The 22,753-nt window shown below is 37.2% G+C and overlaps 3 protein-coding genes across 4 annotated transcripts in view; all 3 read left to right on the top strand.

Moving 5' to 3' along the window:
- The first annotated feature begins 13,780 nt into the window (after window positions 1-13,780).
- LOC122077244 (plastidic ATP/ADP-transporter-like) lies at window positions 13,781-18,531 on the top strand. 2 transcript variants are annotated; one of them, XM_042643129.1, is made up of 6 exons: window positions 13,781-13,880; window positions 13,998-14,888; window positions 16,323-16,577; window positions 17,271-17,414; window positions 17,504-17,851; window positions 17,944-18,531. In XM_042643129.1, exons 2-6 carry the CDS (start codon window positions 14,127-14,129, stop codon window positions 18,328-18,330), a joined length of 1,896 nt encoding a protein of 631 aa, XP_042499063.1. In that variant the 5' UTR covers window positions 13,781-13,880; window positions 13,998-14,126; the 3' UTR covers window positions 18,331-18,531. The 2 variants fall into 2 exon arrangements, with proteins under 2 accessions (XP_042499063.1, XP_042499061.1); XM_042643127.1 differs by having other exon boundaries at window positions 13,827-14,888.
- A 358-nt stretch (window positions 18,532-18,889) lies between these two features.
- On the top strand, window positions 18,890-21,972 carry LOC122077403 (putative pentatricopeptide repeat-containing protein At3g15930). The gene has a single exon (XM_042643348.1). The coding sequence runs from the start codon at window positions 19,256-19,258 to the stop codon at window positions 21,527-21,529; it is 2,274 nt and encodes a 757-aa protein (XP_042499282.1). The 5' UTR covers window positions 18,890-19,255; the 3' UTR covers window positions 21,530-21,972.
- A 459-nt stretch (window positions 21,973-22,431) lies between these two features.
- LOC122076371 (V-type proton ATPase subunit c''1-like) overlaps window positions 22,432-22,753 on the top strand; it is a 6,252-nt gene continuing 5,930 nt past the window's right edge. The window contains exon 1 of the mRNA XM_042641674.1: window positions 22,432-22,699. Coding sequence (XP_042497608.1) covers window positions 22,587-22,699 — 113 coding nt within the window. The 5' untranslated portion in view covers window positions 22,432-22,586. The remainder of the gene's footprint in view (window positions 22,700-22,753) is intronic.

The following is a 22,753-nucleotide window of genomic DNA, read 5'->3' as shown; positions in this document are numbered from 1 at the left end:
TCATCAGAAGGGAAAGGATGCCGATCAAACATTCCCAGCTTATCCAATCAAGGAAGGAAAACCAGTACTGTCTATGTGGAATACAAATTCAACTTTTCTTTTTCTTTTTCTCTCATTCACCTTTTATTATAACAATAACTATTTTCTCCTTTTGCTGCTGTACATTCAACTGCAGATAAGATGGTTAAAACTCTGGACTGAGTGATCCAGAACAAGCGGACATGGCAATATGGCATCTCTGTCTGCACCTGAAAATTGACAAAACAGAGCATAACTGCATGGATCTTCAGGGCTCCATGTGAACACTTTTGTTTGTGCCAAAAACATGGCCCAGGACAATCACAATATGTGATGGGTCTCCTAATCAAGTTGTTAGAAGCTGCATCAGGACCACAGGATAGAACCTACATCAGGACCACTTCTGGCTCCTTTTGTTTCAGTCCTTGAAATGAAGAAATGAATCCTATGATATACACAAAGAAAGGATCTTAGTCTCAAGTATGAAAATTCAATGTCTGGACTCTTGAGGATTCTGACATTCTTCACAACCTAAGGAAAACTATGTTCTCAGACTTGAGACACCCAGATGATCTTTCAACAGTTTTACATGTTCCATCACTCCCCAAGGGAGAAAAGGAATAAGGTTTGGTTTTTTGAGAGGTGTGAGCTCTTTACTCGTCCCATTTTTCCATGAGCAGAGAGGAAAGAGAGAACCACCACCACAGAGAGGGCTTTGTGGATTTGTGTGAACTAAACTGAGAGGCAAATCTCTGTCACAAGTAAAAAAACAGAATGGTACACAGAGAGTGCAAATAATTGAACAGATAATGGTGCATAGATGTTGGTGCACACAGAATGATATACACATAAAATGACTGTTTCTCGTACATGGGTAGCGCAAGAAAAGAAAGAAAAGTGTGCAGTTCTTCTTGTGTTTGCCATGTCAGGAATTGAGGTGGAAATGGTCTGTTCAAAAAATAGAAGCCTAGATATTAACTGACAATGGGATAAAAGGGTGTATCTGAGATGCACGAGGCTTCCGCATGTGTAAGGTTTGGAGGGCAAGAACTACACATCCTTACTCCGAGAATATCGAGAGATTGTTTCAATTGAAATGGGGTTTAATTGATATTTAACGGGCATTTTACCTATAGGTGTGTAAAAGAGAGCTCAATTGTTCAATTGGCCTCATGGATGTGTTTCAAACAAAGCCTCAAAATTCTAGGGCCATGGTTCTCTTGTCTAAAATGGTTTAAATTGAACCCAATGATCAAATTATTAGGAATATTAGGGCTTGGTGAGGGTTAATGTCTTGTATTTTGATTACTAGGTCGTGAGCTGCATTTGAAGGGCCAATTAAAAGCATTTTTTTTAGGGGTGCCTGGATCTTTGACCCGATTAGTCCCTGGGGTCACTGTGGTACTGCTTACACAACATCGGGTCTGTCCGAGACGAAAAATCTCAGGCGATGGCCTCAAGAAGTTAGGTGTAGCGGCAGGCCTTAAGGGAAGCTTTTGGGGTTCACAATTAGGGTTACAAGAATTTATTTGTAAACAGAGAGATGTGAGAAAGAGAGTATGAAACCCTTTTTCCCTTTCTAGTGAAACTGTTGTCATCTCTTTGTGAACATAAGCATCTTATCTAACCATGTAAATTCTTACATTGCGATTGTGTGATTTTTTTTTCATTTTTTTCTGTTAATTGTTTTCATACCCAGCGTTTTAGCTTTTGTATTTTCTTCATGGTGAATAGGTTGAGTGCGGATCAGGTTCTTGTATAAAAATGATTCTCAGACAGGCTGATCTACACAAATGAAATCCAACTCAGAGTTGGTAGATTTCGATTCCTACAATTATGAATAGCTTTACATAGATAAAACCTTCCCTTAATGGGCTGGGCCAATGTATCAAATCTTTCACCAAAATAGAGTAACATGTACACCCGTGACATGGGGCTGAGGTTAAATACTTAAATGTACGAAACTTAGCTTGGAAGGCATGCCCAAGCCCAGACAATGTAATAAATGCACGCACTGGCCAAATCCAAGAAAATCCTTTTCATCCTGTTGGCTGGTTTCCGCAGGTGCTGGTGCGCTAAGTTAGCTGGTATGTTCAAAGGTTCATTGCAGGGTTTGAGGTCATAATTATAATTAAGGATGTGAATTTGAGATTGAAATTATTTATCGATATCAAATCGACCTGTTTATATTGAAATCGTAAAATGGTAAAATCGTTTAGTAAATAGTTCGGTTTTGATTTTAAGTTTAAGATCAATTTGTTCAATGGATCAGGTCGGTTTTAACCATTTAATCCGTTGGTTTCAAACCAAATTAACACCATGAAAACTTAACCATTTAAACCATCAAAACTGATCTGATTAACCTGTGTAATGATTAAATATTTGATTGTTTTAAAAAAAACATAATGGTTTAATTTAGGGAAGAATTAAGCACCATAGAGGTTGTCCAACAGTCTATTCAATAATTTACTCATATTATATAATTATGTAGTTAAATCCTTGCTTGTTCAATGTCTTATTTAATTTGATACAAGATTAAAACATTTATCAACAAAAGCAAATTTTAATAAGCATGCGAATAAACTAGCAAACCGATTTCTAACAATTTAAAAATCATATGGAATAAACCATGATCAAAACCATTTAAAATCGTAAACCGACACCGTTTAAAAATCATAGAAACTAAACGATTGCAGTTTCAGAAAGTGCAACCATTTAGTAAATGGTGCGATTTTGGTTTCAACCAAATAAATGTGAACAAAACCTAATAACACCGTATACACCGAAATGGAACCATTAGCACCCTTAGTCAAAATGTATGTAGTCTTACTACTCTTACCCCCATTTCATAGAAATGTTGTTTTCTAACTCGAATGCATACCCACTTTGTCACAATGGAACAACCTTACTATATTATTGCCATTCACCCCCATCAATATCTGAGATCCAATTTGAGATCCAATCCTTCAACTTTTCTGCTCCCCACTTCCCACTCCCCACTCCCCACTAAACAAATAAACCTAAAAATATAAGGAGAAAGTTTTTCTTCACTAGGCCGTGAGGTTCACCACTCCATCCTAGGGAGTACAAACCCCAATAGAGTTTTAGAACCTTCCCAAAATAACCCCTTAATATTCCCCATGTGCATCTCAGACTTACTCGGTGAATGAATTCCCATTCATCATGGCCTTGGGATAGCAATATTTTTTTCCGACAGGGGTAAGATGGCAAAAACAAATTGTTTAGGACGCACTAACATGTGAACATGGTATCTTGAGTTTTTTTTTTTTTTTTTTTATCTTTTTATATTATTTTTGCCATTAAATCTTAAGATCTTATTACTCAAATCCTATACCATGAATGCATCCCTCACATCCCCCTTCCTTCTAACTTATGTTTCTTGTTATCCCTCTCTCTCTCTCTCTCTCTCTCTCTCTCTCTCTCAAAACGAAGAAATAAACTTGGGGCTATATAACAGAGTTGTTAGGATAATTTTGGATCTATATCATGATGATACTTTATGTCTAAGTATTCATATCATCTTTCCCTTGCTTGTAACAATGCTTATTTAATCTTTCAATGATCATCAATGCTCTCTCTCTCTTTCTCTCAACGTAAGACAACACATGTAACTTTGATTTTTTTTAGTAATATTTGTCCTCACGTGCATTTGCATGTATGTTTTTATTGGATATGGAGATTGAATCAACCATCTTGAGATAACGATTTGTTGCTATCCCTTTGTATTATTTATTGGTAGTTTATTATGAGAGTATTCTACGTGTTCTTTGATTCAATGTGCATGCAATGTTTAACATGTGTTTTTTTTACTTGAATTAATTTCTTCCTATTGTTTTTTTCTGATGGTGTCTTTAGAATGTATAATGTTCCCAGAAATCCCAATTGCGCTAAGATTGTTAGTGCACCTTCTATTGGGTGGTGGTGTTGTATATTCAAAGAAGGTGGAGTATCTTTGGCATGACAGCAATATGATATGGCAGTCATTAAATATTTTCTTTGGCTCAGGAGATGTTAATCTACCATAGGATGCAACTCATGCTCCATTTTATGTTGTCACTTTCTTAGAAACATTTGAGCTTGACGCTTGGAATTTGGATGATTTGTTGATGGGTAATATTTTTCTGGTCATGCTATCCTATGTGTATCTTATGTTTTGTTTCAACTTGTAGATTTAATGTTTGTATTTTGCTTCTCAGATCACCAAATAATCATCTTAAGAGCTGTGAAGAGATTACATTGACAGGGTTTAGTCTTGGATTGGTGCTTGCATTTATATATATATATATATATATATATTATTTATTTATTTATTTATTCTTTAATGTTCTATCTAAAAATATTGGAATTGTACAATCTATGAGTGAATGTTTGGTTTTATCTTGTTTACAAATCAGATCCGTGCTGAATGAAATCCTTATATTACTTTCTTCATTAATGAGCTCTAACGTCTTTAGCAAAATTTTTATGTCATGATACTTATAGTTTCTGATATTTTGAATGCCAAGTACTATTCAACATTTGACAGGGACTTTTTTGCTTTTTATAGGATATTAGAATGGATATACCTCCTTCTACAAAGATTCTAGAAATTAATCCAATGGAAGAAGAGTATGTTTTTTCTATATCCTGTGTTTCTTCATCCTATGATTGCATTTTTGAATTTATAAGAATAAAAAATGCAAGGCAGAAATAACATGATATCTTTTTTATGTAATGTCCCTCGTTCAGCTCCAATAGACAAAGGTGTGGGTGTTTCAAATCTTGGTCCAATAGATCAAATAGAAACACCCAGTTAGAGAGATACTGAAGTGCCTACCTCCCAAGGCCTTCCTAAAATTGAAGTTATTAGTGATGTTGTTCATAACTTTGGCCCAGAAGACTTTTCAAAGCTGCTAGATCTCAGTAATGATACTTTTGAAGAAAACATACAATTAAACCAAAACATGAGTAGAAAAAAGACACTCTCTAGATGGTTATAGGGTTAACTCCTCTCTTATGCCTTTTTTCATTTTTTTGGTAACCCTTTTATTGCATCTTTTATTTTTTGGAAATGTTTCTCTACAACTTTTATAAGGCTTAGCAAGCTTTTTATTGCCTCTCTTGACTCCTTGTACACCATGTCTCTAGAAATTTTTTATTTTTCTCCGAGATAAGGGGTTTGTGAGAAAAAAAAAAAATTACACATTGGAATTATAAATTTCTCGGTAATATGTGTTAAATTTGTTTTTATCAACTTATATCGTCTGAATGTTAGATTGTTTTTAATTTTTAATTTTTAATTTTTTTTTTTTATTTCTTCAGTGTTATAATGGGTGAAGAAAGAAGTTGACCCAATTCCATGGCAATTAGAGAATCATGGCTATTGGATTGGACTTCCAAGGCTCCCTACCTTGTTATTGGGATTCGAGCAGTATAGTCTTGGTATGGGTTCTGATCCTCATAAATCTTTTTTGTGTTTATTAATTTTTATATTAATGGATATGACACATTGGCAGAAGGATAGATTTTCTTTACCCATATCAATGTTTTGAATGCATTTATGGATGGTCTTAAAGTTGTTTTTAATATAATATATACCATGTCTAAATCGAAACCTATGCATTGATAGTTTTTTTTTTTTTTCATAGTTCTTTTGTTCTTGTACTTCTTTTCATTCCAATAGTTCCAATTTTCTTAGTTTACCTATATATTTAGAATAATTTTTTTTAAAAATATTTGAATTGTTGCAGGTCCTTATCACTGATTGAGAGTTTGAAGAGTCGATAGTTTCAACTGCAATAGAGCTTTTTCTTTTCATCCTATGTAATGTAAGTGATATCATGTCGTTTACCAAAGTGCTTCCAAGGATTTACTCTTCTGTGAGTATCTAAATCTGAAATTGGTAAAAAATATGAATTATTTCTTTCAAATCCCTTTGTCATTGTTGCGGATTAATATAAATTTTTCTAATTCCCCTTCTCTCTCTTGTAGTTCTCTTCTTAGTTCACTTCACTACCACACTCCCTAGACTTGTCTTGGACCGAATCCATTCTCTAATATTTGTGAGTAACAATGTTGGCACAACTCTAGCACTGAGCAACAATGACCAAACCCACTCTTGAAACGATGATTGAAAGTCGGACTTCTTTGCAACTTTGTCGACACTGTGAAAGATGTCAAAAATATAAAATATTTCTCTTAAATTCTTTGTCATTATCAATATTTAAGTTGAAGATACTATGGAATTTCTCAATTCGTAGGATAGACTATTACTTTTTTTTTTTTCCCTATGAATCTTTATTTTTTTTCTGCATTGAGGGTCTCATGATCTTATCAACTATAAAGGCATTGAAGGTTACTTTATTTTTTTCTAATGATTTTTTATGAATATTTATTTAGCCGATTCAACCATATTTTGCCATCTTATCTGACTACTTATTTTGACATTTGTGCTCATTGCAACAACTCCTTATAATGCTCTAATTAGCTATCCCTTGTTTCAATGGCAATTTAAGGAGAAGAATGTACAGTGATGTTACTCAAGGTTTTCCTGTAAAGTAGCCTAATGATCCGTTTGTGTTTTGAATTGTAGTATTTTTTCTTATGATTTCAGTTTTATAAATTATTCTATATACTTTGGGAAAAAGGTTGGGTATGCCGCCGATATCAAGTATGTTAGCACCCATTGTGTCTATCTCTCTCTTCTCTTTTTTCTGAAATGACCCTTATATCTTTCTTGAATTATACTTCATCATGTGATCCTATTGGTGCCATCAGCTAGTAGTGAGTGACAGTGAGGATCCAACACCTGGGGTGTATGCCGAGATCCTCGCAGCCATTGAATTTTTACTGTCACTCACTACTCACCGTAGAAGATTTGAGTCTAATTTTTAGACCCATCCAAGTATCTGAAGTAGCAAAGTGAGCAATTGAAAAATCTAAAATTACCAAGATGATGCATAGGAAATTAACCCAACCAGTCGCAAGACATGCAGTCCCATGTACTATAGCAAACGAGCAAGAAACCTGGGCCCATATAAGACCCTGCAGCCCACAAGCCCAAAGCCCATATGATTCATGAGGTTGTGCGAGTGGCCCAATGGGTAGAATCGAAATCGAAAAAATAAAAAATCGAAACTGAATCCAGACCGGGTAATTGGACCGAATCTAATAGAGTTTGATTACAATCCGGAACTGGGAAATAGAACCAAGGGGGAACTTGATTACTTTTCGGTTCCACCATAGGAATTGATGGTTATAACCAAAACTGATCCACATTTGGGCACCAACATATAATACTCTATTAATATAGTAGTAATAGTAGCATTAAATTTTATAATATTATTATATTATAACATAAGGCAAGTGTCTTTTGTCCGAGAGCAGGCTCTATGTCTAAACACAAAGGTGTTCACCCTCAGGAGGGGTATGGTGGTTATTGCTCACATTTTGAACTCTCGGACATTGTCCTGACTATGGTATTATAGAACAATTTATTATACTATGTAGTATAAACTGAGTAGAGGAATTGAAACCAAACCACGTAGGAATCGGATTTCGAAACCAAATAGGAATCAGAACTGAACAGATTCGATGTCAGTAATGATTTTCAAAACCGAGAGAGGACTCGGTCTGATTTCAAATCACACCAACACTTCCTAGAACTGAACAGAAACCAAACTGAATAATCGGTTCTTGACCGATTGACACCCTTAAGTGAAATTTTGGATCTGTTGCTTGTACGATCACATGGTCGTACATGTGAGCATCTAATACATATCATTTTTATTTTTAAATATACTCCTCTTCACCCTTGCAATGACATGAAATAAAAAATGTATTGAATGCTCACATATACGATAAGATGATCATTATACATGCAACATATCCGAGTTCCCTTACGTGGCCTTGATCTCGAACTAGTCGTGGACCGAAGGAAAAAACAAAAGAAAACAAGCCATATGCCATAACACGTCATCACTTAATCCACACTCTCTGCATATTTCCCTAGATATTCGATTCCCATCCTCCCATACCGGATCCCCCCAATAAAAGAGGAAAATATATATTTTTTAAATTATTTTAAAAGAAGAAGATGACTAGGTAAGCTTTTTATCTCCATATTTCTACTTTTATCCTAGTTCTACTAGGAACAACACGGGTGGTAAGGGTGTAAATTTAGCCATGATGATTCGAATCCACCCTGAGTCTGAATCTTATCTAACCTGATTATGAGGGTCAATCTGACCTAACCCGACCCAACCCTGTGTGGGGTTGGGTAGGACCTGGGTTGAGGCATAGAAAACCCAACCTGACCCTAACCCGCCATGAGTCGAACCTTGATTATTATTGTGCTTTCTAGAATATACAGATATCTCTCCTAGCTAAGGGAGAGCTATATTTTCTGGTGGGAGTTTCTTGTTGTCATTGAGTTTCTTGTGTAACAAAAATAAGATAGAAAACAATATAGCTAAAAGAGAAAGTACAAAGCTAAAGGAAAAAATCCATCACTACAACCATGCAATAAGGAATGAGGAGGGGCAGAGGCTTGCAATACTTGAGTTTCTTGGTCCTTATTTATTAGAAATTAAACATTATTATAGATCAAGATGAAATTCTAACAACAACCTTACAGAAAATATGATTTTTTCAGGTGCAAGTGGTGCATTGTCACAGATAATGAACCTGACTTGCAAAAAAAGGATAAAACAGAAATCATATGATCCAATGCAAGTTGGATGGTGGTGATAGCTGCAACTCAACGGAAGAATCTTACAATCTCCATAAACGAAGACCTAAGCCCATGCGTTCAGTCATCACAATCTTCACAACTCTGAACCTTATTCAATTCCCCTTGTTGCTACAACTTCAATATATTGTTTCCTTCATCGGTGGCTGAATGGGATGGTTCACATGGAATCGCCTTTTTCCCCACCCTCTCTTCTATCTATTGTCTTGGGTCACGATGGATCACGATGAATGAATTTCTTAGGAAAATCTGATCCTTGTAAATTTGAAACTTGTAAGTCCTTTTTACCACAAAAAAAAAGGTTAGCCCTAGAAAAAGTTTTCTGAGCCATCGGGGTTAGGTATATTGCCTATCTTTTCGTTTATGTGTTTCCTCTTCATATGTAATGTCCTCGATGTCATTCAATCTATGATACTATCTTACCACATCTTTATCAAAAAAAAATCTTACCACATCTCTTGGGTGGGTTTCTTGTGCTGCTTGCTTCGAGAACCCTCTCCTTCTTTTTTTTTTTTTTTTTTTATCAAAACTCAAAACAAATAAAAATTAATACAGGAAGGTTCACTAGGTTAGTTCAAAGGGGAAAATACATTGAAATGTATGAATAATTAACTAGACGCTTTCAAATTACTTCACATATGTTAAAAAAGAGTAAGGGAATGCTACCTGTTGGCACAGATACACACAAGAGTGCAAGGTCAATGGAAATGTTGGTGCGACCATCATAAGCATGAAGCAGCATGGTCATTCCACACCCCTGTATCTAGGAGAGTACCTTCGTCAGGAAGTAGCATTCTTTATTCCGTTAAAAATTTCATGAAGTTGCTAATGGAAAATGTTTTTGATCTACATTTCAAATAATCAGCTTTGGTCGGGTGTTTACAACTTTTGTTAGTTTGTAAATCATATTAGGCTGAAATTTTGGGACCAAATAGGATGCGAGGTCCTTTGCTTACATCTCATTTCGGACAAATGGAGTTCACCGATGGACAAAACAGAGCATTGAGAATAAAAAAAAGAGATCAGGTACTAATAATCACAATAATTGTAAGCATACATGCATATACATCCACGGGAATATATGTTAATACATACCAGTGAATTGTCTAGTATCTTCTAATTATCTAATGATCTAAATTTACCATTTGACCCTTCCACATGGCAAAATTATCTGTCCAAACTAGAGACACCTTTTACTCAATCTGTAGACTAGTTAAATTTCTTTTAGGTTTTAATTCATAAATTTAAAAAAAAAAAATTAAGGGAAAAAGAAGTTTAAAAAACAGTGTTGGCGTTACGCCTAAGCACAATGGGAAGTGAAATGACCACTCCACCTCTCATAAAAGGTAAAAATCTCACTCCTATTGATGCTTTCACTCACATTCTCATTAGTCCCACACTAATTCAAGGATCATATTTCCTTTTAAGAAACCCTTTTCCATTAAATTAACAATTCCATTGATTATAAATGGTAGGTAGGGGTGTCAACGGTCCGGTTTGGTGCTGTTTCGGTCCGGTTCCACCGGTTTCGGTGTGAGTTTGGAAGTGACCGAAACCGACCCATTAAGGATTTATCGGTTTCGGTCCGGTGTCGGCTTCGGTGCGGTTTGGGTTCGGGTTGGTACCGGTTTGGATTTATTAGGTTCATTTCGGTTTGGATCGGTTTTTTAAAGCGGTATGGAGCCATTAGGAAACAACCAAATGATGAATTGTTGAATTTCGGTTTCTTAAATCGATTTGTAACCGGGTTGGTTTTGGTTTTTGGTCTAGTTTGGATTCGATTTTTCATACAAATGTATACAAAACTATTCAAATTTTGATTTTTTTAATGAATTTTGGAGTGTTTCGGTTTCTTACCGGTTTGGTTTCGGTTTCGGTCTGGGTTTTGAGCCGATTTCGGTTTGGTTTCCGGTTCATCCGGTTTTCGGTGCGGTTCGGTTTGGTTTTGGGGTTACAATACTCGAAACCGAACCAAACCGAACCAATAAGGCTTCGGTTCGGTTCGGTCTGGGTTGTTATCGGTTCAGTTCGGCCGGTTTTACCGGTTCGGTTTAGGAATTGACACCCCTAATGGTAGGATTCAAATGGATGGACCTGGAGAACCCAAAAAATATAAATAATGGAACCAAATCCATTGATTTTGAATTCAAAACCCACACTCAGGTTTGTGGAAGCAAAACTTTTACCGAAAACTGCCTACGTGGAGAATCTGGGAACCATCGTGGAAGCATCATCCACAGGCCACAGCACATGAGCCACAGATGGTGTGTTGGAATCCCATTAAACACTTAAAAACTTAAATCATCCATACCTCTCAATCTATATTCTAATTTATAATACCCACTCGTTTTAGAACATGAGAGTTGAAACCACTTTTGGACATTAAACTTGAGTGGAGAATGACTTTTTCAGTGTCGTCAAAAATCAAATCTAGTCCATTGAATAGATTAAAATCAATTGGACTGAGAACATTTGAAAAAGATACTCTTCAATACGTTGGACGCCTAATCCAGCTTCTGATGGATGGGAGGAGTTTGAAATATGCATCCATGTGTTAGGATGTCTTTAGATCTTTTCAACTGTCAAATGCTGTATTAGGTGTTCAACGCGTTGGAGAGTTGTAGGATCTAGAATACTTTAACGAGTCCATATCTTTTGTAGTGAACAGTGATATATGGTGAGCATGTGGGCATGTGCCCCAAGGGGCCTTAGCCATTCGATACTCACTGCATTGGTGTAGTGGCTGCAGATGATTTTCATACATCTTTAACTCTTTATTGATTCAATATGCTTGTTTGTTAAAAGCTGCATATGACACATTTTTTATTCTAAATTATTATTTCTGAGTTGGGTTTTTTTATGTGTTTTTATTCATTTAAATATTTTCGTATGAAAAAATGTTGTATGGTAAAATTAGAAGAAAAAAAATATTTACGCTGCTATAAATAGATCAAAAATACATATAGTGGTGATGGTGGTGGCAATTGAGAGAGTTGAGCTCCAAAATCTGATTTATTGGGTTATGTAGGTGTCGTTTTATAATAGGTGCAGTTATGTAACTAAGGTTTCTATGAGTAGTTTTAACCAAGTAAGTTGCAATCATGTGAGAAGCCTATTTATATGGGCTCTTACGGGAGATTTTTCAACGGTAACTCATACAAAGACTAATATTGTAACTCACACAACCAACCCATACAAAGATAGGCATTAAGCTAACTCACTATTCCCTACATTCTCTCCAACAGGTAATTTCCAAAACTCACTTTCTGAGAACATGTGGGAAAATAGTGAGTAATTTCCAAAACTCAATCTTGACGACAAGATTAAAACTTAAGAGGGGGGAGTTGTTATGTGCGTATGACAGCATTATTGGAAAATTAGGTTTTATGACTCGACTCGTCCTCTTTAAATCAAAATAAATAATAATAAATAAATTTCATGAGACAAGATACAATAAAAGTGTTCTTTTTCAAATTTTTTTACAAAGCTCATCAATCATTGTCTCTTAGATGAAAGTGATAAGATCCGACTTGAAGATGTCATGGTCATGAATCATGTTTTTTTTTAATTAAAACTTTGATGTATACACTCAATAGTCGTTAGATTCAATACAGAAGACTTCAGTCATTGAACATTTAACATCATTAGAATATATTTTAGTTCGAAACTTACAGACTTAAACTTTTGACCATAATTGGTCGTTTTATTTGTGACTCGGGCAAAACAAACGAGTCTTGAATGACTCGGTATGATTTGATCTCAGTCTTGTCGTTTTTTAATACATGATGAGTCTCCATAACTCTTGACTAGGTTTCTAATCTTTTGACCAAAGTCAGCCTAGTTTCCTTAGTCAAAACCCGGTTTGCCAACAATGTATGATAGTAAAATATTGCTGTAAAATGTTATATGTGTTAGTCTTGTATGGATTAGTTGTGTAAGTTACAAGACATGTACGTGTCATTTTATAATCGATGCAGTTATTTAATTAAGGGTTATGGCTATAGTTTTAATCAAGTAAGTTGTAACCGTGTGCAAAGCCTATTTATATTGACTTTTATGATGTAAGAAAAAGCTAATTATTGTCCTTAAAATTCTCTTCCGAAATAGGTATTAAACCAGTTCACTCTTCCCTACATTCTCTCTTTCTCTCTTCTTCTTTTTTATTTTTATTTATTTATTTATTTATTTTGTTGAAAACTCTCATCTCTCTTATTCCAAGATAAACAACATATTGTGTCAACTATCATCTAATGTATGATACCATTTTATCATACCCAATGTTTCAAAAGTCAAAATTAGATTTTTGAATCGGTCATTTCGCATTGAAATCGACTGTGATTGATATCAATTCTAGCCAATTCGTGAGAAAAAAAAAAAAAAAAAAAAAAAAAAAAAAAAAAAAAAAACTAAGAATTGCTGAGTTTTTAGATCCATATTAGAATCGGTCTCATTGATGCACAATTAGAATCCTCTTCAACATGGCAGTCAGTGTGTTAGAGTGTGTGCCCAGATCCTCTTAACTGTTGAATGCTACATTAGACACCCAGCGCATCTGAGAGGATGAAGAACATCAGGCTCATTGATGCACTCCTCTATACTGCTTGAACCATCCTCTCCTCCCAAAAAAATATTAGTAACAGGTTAACTCTTGCCTTGTGGGGACATATGTGTCATTGTATAGAAAGATGTTGGGTGTTTGGTCATTAAAGAAATACACAACCATGTCGATCACTCTGTTCCCATGTATATACCCTTCAATCCGATGACAGACAACTTTTCCCTAGATAAGAACGTGCGTTCAGGTACTCTTTCTTCCGGGTTCAATGGGGACCACCAACCATGTATCATCGAAAACCTAGATGCGCAACAAATCTAGACCGTAGATGTCAATTTGTTATGTTATCTGATAATATCTTAAGGGTATTTTAGTAAATCAGTATGGAGCTTTTTGACCCTTTTTTCCTTTTATCACGAGCTTGCCACGGAGAATTGAGATGATTTTGGATCTTTTTTGACCGTTTGGTTATTTTCCACTCATTTTGCGAGTGAAGGGATCGACCACATTTAATACGGTTTTACTCTGAAAACAGTCTCTTCTTCTTCCACAGATTTAGTAAGAAAGCTGACCATTAACGATTGTTTATCTGTTTAAGCTCATTACTGCCAAGTTTCAGATTTTTTTATTCCTTCCTTCTTTGGATTTTTCTCATCATATATTCATTTTTGCCAGATTGAATTCTATAAAAGATGGGGAAAACTCTTCTCCTTGCAAGCCCTCTTTGAGAATTTTAACTTCTCGCCACCTTATCCCTCATGTTCTTCTGAAAGCTTGAAATTTTTCTGAAGGGTCTTGAGAGACATGGAGGCTGTCCTTCAGACGAAAGGGCTTCTTTCTCTACCTGCAAACCCTAGAACGAGGTTCTTAAATCCATCACAGGGGTTGAGACACCGTATCAACACCAGAATCAATAAAGACCTTGGTGGGTTTTCTCTATCAGTTAATGGGTTCCAAAGAAATATTGGTTGTGTGTCAAAAAATTATGGGTTTTGGACAAAAGGTAGAAATTTGCATATCTGCAGAGCAGAAGCAGCTGCCGCGGCTTCAGCAGATGGGCAAGCATTACTGGGTGTGGAAAAGCCCAAGTTCTTGGGTATCGAGTTTGTGACTCTCAAGAAAATTATCCCCCTTGGTTTGATGTTCTTTTGTATTCTATTCAATTATACAATACTCAGAGATACAAAAGATGTTTTGGTTGTGACGGCTAAAGGGAGTAGTGCAGAGATTATACCATTTCTGAAGACTTGGGTGAATTTGCCTATGGCCATTGGATTCATGCTCTTATACACCAAGCTCGCTAATGTATTATCTAAGCAGGCTCTCTTCTACACCGTCATCATTCCCTTCATAGCCTTCTTTGGAGCATTTGGGTTTGTTCTCTACCCACTTAGCAATGTATTCCACCCAACAGCCCTCGCGGATAAGCTAGTGGCTTCGCTCGGCCCGAGGTTCGTTGGCCCTGTTGCAATCTTGAGGATTTGGAGCTTCTGTTTGTTCTATGTCATGGCTGAACTATGGGGAAGTGTGGTGATTTCAGTTTTATTTTGGGGTTTGGCCAACCAGGTGAGGCTATCGCATGATCTGTTTCTGCGCTTTGGATTTTGTTTTGGCTATTCTTGTTCATTTTTCTTTCTGTTTATAATCTGAGTTCTTGTCGTCAATTGTATTGTTCATTATCGAGTCTCATCTTTTTCATATTATAATAGAAGTTCTTAGTTTTTCCTCATGCGTGACTGATACAAAGGCAGAATCTTGATGTTTTGGGGCGTTGGGTTTTGTTGAAATGATTTTGTGGGGGTATTTTCTTAAAATATTTGTTGATAATCTTATATTTATTTCATATGTTTTGTGAATATTTGATGAATTCTCATTCTTATTGTTGATATGAGTGCCTTGATTTCTTAACTGGATGCAAATAACTGCTCTATTATTTCTTTTCTTTTTTCTGAAAAGAGAAGAAAAGCAAAAAAAGAATCTTATCTTAAATTTTCTCTTCCCCTTCATAACAGAATGGAAAGGTGAATAAATCCATATAGGTTCTTTATGTGTTTAAGTGATTCCATTTTATGATTGTTTGACTGTATGTGGAACATTTAACTATTCCTGACTTCTGGTAAATGTTTGCTGTAGGGAGTAATTATCTCCTTATATTGAGAGTGGTTTTTGCTTATTGTTTTAGTGAATCCAAGGCTGTCATTGGCGTGTTTTAAAAGGAAAGGGAGTGATATGAAACTTTCAAGTCAACTTGAGTCTGTCCATTTGTAATGTGGTTTCTATGTCCATTTTTAGCTTCTTCTTCTTCTTTTTCTTTTTCTTTTTCTTTTTTTTTTTTTTTTTTTGGGGTGGGGGGGGGGGTGGGGGTGGGGGTGGGGTGTGGGGTGATGTGGGAGAGCAGACATGGTATTTACACTACTTGCAGATGGGGGAAAATAGTGCCTTAGATGTTGAAATTTTTGTGGCTAAGTATTGGTTGTCATGAGATTTCTGGGTTTTAAGCAGCTAAAATTGCTTTTTGACTTCTAATCTAAGTAGTTTTCAGATTCCAAGTCTTAGTGCTTCATCTCATGACAACTAACCACTCTCAAACATTGTCTTTAGAGTGAACTGTACTTTATGTTTTGCCTGCTTTTTTTGAAAAATTTTACCCACATCATAAAAGAATTGAAAGAAGGAATTACAGTGATAAGGGATGTTAATTTTAAAATTATATTCTTTGCTGTATTTTGGGTTTTCTGTCAAATTCTTTTTTAACTTTTAGTTTGTTAATTTCATGGTATGGGCTCTTATCAAGGATGTTAAAAGTCTTAACACCGTTCCAGTGTGTGAACTGTAGGTAGTATCTTGATGTTATCAAGTTTATTTTATGTGTTCCCGGTGTCACAAGTTCTTGCTGCTACATTTCTAGCAATAGTTTTTTGGACTTCCATCATTAAATTCCTCTAGAATTCTCGGCACTCAGAGCTGCAATATTATAGTGCTGCTTGTTTTCAATTGCAGATTACTACTGTTGATGAAGCGAAAAAATTCTACCCATTGTTTGGTCTTGGAGCAAACGTGGCCCTTGTTTTCTCGGGACGAACTGTGAAGTACTTTTCAAATATGAGAAAGAACTTGGGTCCTGGAGTTGATGGATGGGCTGTTTCCTTGAAAGGAATGATGGGTATCGTGGTTGTGATGGGCCTTACAATCTGTTTTCTCTACTGGTGGGTGAATACTTTTGTTCCTCTTCCAACGCGTAGCAGTAAGAAGAAGGTAAGCATTATAACAGACATGATGGAGCTGCTCCTTACCCATTTGGCTCCTCTTTTTTTCACTTGAATTACTTAAATTGAAACATGTGGCTAGTTGCACACATGTACATGATTAGTTAGACTGGCAACTGCAGTGCAGCTGATACCAACAGTCCAACACTGTTTTTGCCAAGTACTGGAGCACACACATTAGTATTGTTTGAGTTTGCCTCACATAATCCATCCATGCCAGTGTATTTATGTACAAGAAACAAGAAACTTGCATTGTTTTTCTCCTTGCCATGTCAATATATATCCAGCACGTTCATCGTAATTGTAGTAATTGAGTCCAATTTGGTAAGCCTGAATTGGATATGGATCAGTTATGATTTATTAGGTGCTGTTGTAATTGAGGGACTGGCTCAACCCTGGCTTAAATTTGAACACGTATAAGTTCAGATCTGGTGATCCTTGTATTGCACCATCTTTTTCCTCTTCTTTTTATTTATTTTTTATTTTTTTGTTGTTCATCTATCGCTAAACCAAAACATGAAGTTGCCTATTTCACAATTTTAGACCTAAAGCATTTGTGTCTGGTGGTGCAATTTCTTAAGCAGTTGATTTGGACATTTTAGTTCCTCTCCTTGTTTTAAAGGAAAAAGAACCTGATGGTTATTTTTCTGTATAAAGCTTATGGACATTAACTGTTCTGCAGGCGAAGCCAAAAATGGGTACAATGGAAAGCTTGAAATTCTTAGTTTCCTCAAAATATGTGAGGGACCTAGCCACCTTGGTGGTTGCTTATGGTATTAGCATCAACCTTGTTGAGGTCACTTGGAAATCAAAGCTCAAGGCTCAGGTGAACTGAAAGTGATATTGGTTCTCCTTTTCTACCATGCCACCAATGCAGTTGTCTCTTACCATCACTTTTTTTATGCAATTTTGCAGTTTCCCAGCCCTAATGAGTATTCGTCATTCATGGGCGATTTCTCGACTGCTACTGGGATAGCAACTTTCACCATGATGTTGTTAAGTCAATGGATATTTGACAGATATGGGTGGGGAGTTGCAGCCAAAATCACACCCTCTGTGCTACTACTCACAGGAGCCGGCTTCTTCTCTCTCATTTTATTTGGGGATCCACTGGCACCCATTATTGGGAAACTTGGAATAACTCCTCTGCTTGCAGCTGTGTATGTTGGTGCGTTGCAGAACATTTTCAGTAAGAGTGCAAAGTATAGTTTATTTGATCCTTGCAAAGAAATGGCTTACATTCCTTTGGATGAAGAAACCAAGGCATGTGCTTAAGACACTCCATCTTTGTAGTTTTACTTGCTAATCTGATTCTTTTCTTTCATATCCGTGATGGTTACTTTGCATGCTTGCAGGTTAAAGGGAAGGCAGCCATTGATGTTGTCTGCAACCCATTGGGGAAGTCTGGAGGAGCTTTGATCCAGCAGTTCATGATATTGACATTTGGATCACTGGCAAATTCGACTCCCTATCTTGGAGGAGTATTGTTGGTCATTGTTTTCGCATGGTTAGGAGCGGCAAGGTCTTTGGATACCCAGTTCACCGCATTGCGTAGGGAGGACGAACTAGAGGAGGAAATGGAGAAGAGAGCAGCTGTTAAGATACCAGTGCTGGCTGAAACGGATACTATTGCGGCTGTTGGGAGTGGGAAAGGGACTCTTGCAACCGGATCAGCTTTGAATCAGACAGCAGGTGATGCCTCCAGCAGTTCATCCGGAACCACCACACCACGCAATATCTAACTTATTTGGGAACCGGATGATGAGAAATATATGTAGTGAAGTTCAATTGATAAGTCATAGGAGTAGAACATTGTTCACCTGAAAATGAAATAATCAAACTTTGTCAGTTTAAGCAACTGATTATTTTAGATCCTTTTTTGGTATGTAATAAAATGAATAGTTGATTATTATCGATTTTATTATATTATCAAGTTCATCCAATTTTGTCAGGCTTAATAAAGACATGAAGATTTCTCAGACTTGGTTGTGCTGTATGCATAAAAAAAATCTTGCAGAAGTACTTCAAATGTTGGGAAGATTATTGATTAATCTCTAGAAAACTGATATAGAGATGACTCCAGCAGTTCATCCAGAACTACCAAATCACGCCATATTTGACTTTCCTGAATTGTTTAGGTTTTGACAAATGAAAACCCATGTCAAATTATAAAACCCATAATGCTAACTCAGATTCTGTGAGCCTCATGAGACCTAAACCTCTTACAAAGTACCCACGCAATGGCAGGGATCTTGGTTGTGTGGTAAGCAAGCCCTTGCAGGGAGTATGTGGGATTTGGCTCAATGGAATGGTTTGTTGCAACAGGTTGCCTATGACTAGTTTGTGATCCCAGTGGTTTGATGGGTATTGATTTTGACAGTTTTCTAGTCGCAGGGCTCTTAATATATTTGGTTAAGCAAATTGGTATTAGAGCTTGCCCTCACATCTCAAGGATTTGGACAATAGTAAGAGAAAGTAGCTCTTTTGACACAAAAATGGCTAGGCATCCGACTGGGTTCAAGCTTCCAGGTTCCATGCTCCAGATCTGCGCGTGGTGTTTGCACTGCCATATCAGTTCATGGATTTATCTGTGATCGGTACCCAGAAGGCCCAGAACTAGATTGTAGACCTGAGTATCAGAAAGAATGAGAGCTCGACCCTTCATTTATGTTGTCCTCAATCCTTTCCCATGCCCTTATTCTCTGTTCATCTTTATCCTTCTCAAGTAGAACTCTTACAGCAAACCTCAAAATCTCCAGGAAGACTTGTTTCTATGCCAGTGTTCTCTCCCAACACACCCATTGTAATCCCACCCTTGAGTACGTCCCACCACTCTCTCTCTTGGCAAGCTGTAAATCTATGGAACAACTCAAACAGGTCCATTCTCGATTGATCACAACTGGTCTCATACATGATCCCGTCGAACAATGCCGAATCATCACCTTCTGCTGCACCCATGAAACAGGTGATATGGATTATGCCCGCCTTCTATTCGATAGAATTCATGAACCCAGTCTCTTTCTTTGGAACACAATGATCAAAGGCTATTCTCAAAGAAATTGCTCCACTCTTGCAGCTTCAATGTATTTTGAAATGTTAAAGAAGGGTTTTTGGCCTGACCACTACACATTTCCTTCCTTACTCAAGGCATTCACTCGTGAAATAGCGTCTTGTTGTGGGAGAGAGTTCCATGCTCATATCCTCAAGTTTGGCTTTGATTCTAATGCATTTGCACAAAATGCTCTGATCCATATGTACACTTCGTGTGGTCATATTGAAACAGCCCATGGAGTCTTCGATAGGAGCTCCAAAAGAGATGTGCTTTCTTGGAATGCCATGATTTCTGGTTACAACAGGAGTAAAAACTTTGAAGAATCACGGAATCTTTTCAATGAGATGGAGAAAGAGAGAGTATTGCCCACTTCAGTTACCTTAGTTTCAGTTCTATCAGCTTGTGCTAAATTGAAGGATTTGAAGACCGCGAAGAGAGTTCATCAGTATGTCAAAGACCAAAGGGTCAAATCTAATCTGAAACTGGAAAATGCTCTGATTGACATGCATGCAGTATGTGGGGAACTGAATGTTGCGCTTGAGCTGTTCCAGACCATGAAGGCTAGAGATGTAATTTCTTGGACTGCCATTGTATCTGGGCTTGCACATTCAGAGCAACTTGACAAAGCTCGAGAATACTTTGATCAGATGCCCCAAAGAGACTTTGTTTCGTGGACAGCCATGATTGATGGGTATCTACGGGCCAACCGTTTCAAAGAGGCATTGAAGATTTTCCGTGAGATGCAGGCTGCAAAGATCAAGCCAGATGAGTACACAATGGTTAGTATACTCACGGCTTGTGCGAATCTTGGGGCACTTGAGATAGGGGAATGGATTAGGCTTTACATTGACAAGAAAAGGATGAAGATTGATGTTTTTGTAGGAAATGCTCTCATAGACATGTATTCCAAATGTGGGAATGTAAAAAGTGCATTAAAGGTCTTCAAAGAGATGCCTCAAAGGGACAAGTTTACATGGACTGCCATGATTTCTGGCCTTGCTGTTAACGGGCATGGGAAAGAAGCTCTTGATCTGTTCTCCAAGATGATTGAAGCCTCAATAATGCCAGATGAAGTAACCTACATTGGTGTTCTTTGTGCTTGTACTCATGGAGGCATGGTGGATAAGGGAAGAGAACTCTTCTCTAGAATGACAATACTCCATGGCATTAAGCCTAATGTGGCTCACTATGGATGCATGGTTGATCTTCTTGGTCGATCAGGACAGCTAAGAGAAGCCCTGGAGTTTATAACAAAAATGCCAATAAGACCGAATTTTGTTGTTTGGGGTGCTCTTCTTGGTGCTTGTCGAGTTCACAAGGATGCAGACCTGGCTGAAATGGCAGCTAAGAGACTACTTGAATTAGAACCTGAAAATGGAGCTGTATATGTTCTACTGTCTAATATATATGCAGCTTGCAAAAAGTGGGATGATGTGCGAAAAGTAAGGGAAACAATGATGGACAGGGGTATCAAGAAGATCCCAGGTTGTAGTCTGATAGAGATGAATGGTGGTGTTCATGAGTTTGTAGCTGGAGACCAGTCCCACCCTGAGTCCATTAAGATATACTCAAAGTTAGATGAGATAACTCAGGAGTTGAAGTTATCTGGGTATGTGCCCAACACAACAGAGGTCTTCCTTGATATTGGAGAGGAGGAGAAAGAGACTGCACTTCACTGGCACAGTGAGAAATTGGCAATTGCATTTGGGTTGATATCTTCAGGGCCGGGGGTCACAATTAGAATAGTGAAGAATCTCAGGATGTGTGTTGACTGCCACCATGTGGCAAAGTTGATATCTAGACTGTATAATAGGGAAGTAATAGTCAGGGACCGGACTCGCTTCCACCATTTCACACATGGTTCATGTTCATGTAAAGATTTCTGGTGAGAATTCTCTCGTGTAGGGGCAGGACCTGGACCACAGCAAATCCATGGATAGCGCCATTTTTCACTGCAGCAAGTCTCGAACCTGAGACCTCTTCGAGAGGAGGGATGCTGCCAGCCACCTGAGCAAGGGACTATTTGACAGATCCATCCATCAAAGATCATCCCTGCATCTATTTTCTTGGAGGCTGCAAAGAATTGTGTTGCAAAAAAGGGCTACTTGCTGCATGGTGAATATCAAACAAATCAAACAGATGCTAGTGATAGTTTTGTATGCATGAGCAGAAATTCATCAATGACCACCCTTTAAGCATATCACATTGTCAAAATTATTTTGGTGGTAGCTAACTAGGTATTATATTCAAGGTTGAAAACTTTAAATCTGGACACAAGATTAGCTTCCATCGATTCCGATTTGAATACAACAACAACAATTCACCCTATATATCCTAACCATTGATCCCAATTTGAATTGTATTGGAAAATTGGAATCAGCCGAAACCTTAGAACTTGGAATAGTGAAGAAATAAAGATTTCTACATATTTGTAAGAATTAAGAAGTTTCATTGATTTTTTTGTTATTTTATTGAGAGATGCACGCTGAGCGCCCAGTGTGGTTCGAGAGGATCTGCTTCCAATTATGAAACTTCATGCATGTATGGAAACAAGGGAATTTAAATGTAATTATTAAAAAAATTGGGATGCATATTTAATAATAGAAAATATTGGGGGATCTAAATGTAATTTTAAACGATTTTATCATGCAACCTGAACCGGTAAATTCCGATCGACCCACCTTGCAAAGTCGGATAATTAGAAAGGTTGAACCGTCCATGTCCAGATTCCAGACCCAGGTTCGGACTCCGGAGGCCTCCCTCATACAATAATCATTTTTTAATCAAATCAAGATCGGTGTTCGTTTACCTCTCGCTCTCGTGACCTCGTCCCTTCTCTCTCTCTCTCTCTCTCTCTCTCTCTCTAAACTGAGTTGAAGTCTTGAAGAGGAGGAAGGAAAAGATCTTTCCCCCTTGACGAATTGTGTCTGGTAATCTGGTTCCGTGATGGCGGGAGCATCAAGTTCTTGGTCACGGGCATTGATGCATATCTCGCCTTACACCTTCTCGGCCGTTGGAATCGCGATTGCCATCGGTGTTTCTGTGCTGGGTGCTGCCTGGTAATAAGTCAATCTCTCTCTTCTTCTTTTTTTTTTTTTTTTTTTTTTAAAATT

This window comes from Macadamia integrifolia, chromosome 4, assembly GCF_013358625.1.
Source record: "Macadamia integrifolia cultivar HAES 741 chromosome 4, SCU_Mint_v3, whole genome shotgun sequence".
Lineage (NCBI taxonomy): Eukaryota > Viridiplantae > Streptophyta > Magnoliopsida > Proteales > Proteaceae > Macadamia > Macadamia integrifolia.
Note: the sequence above shows the minus strand (reverse complement) of the source record. Positions and strands in the feature narration are given on the sequence as shown.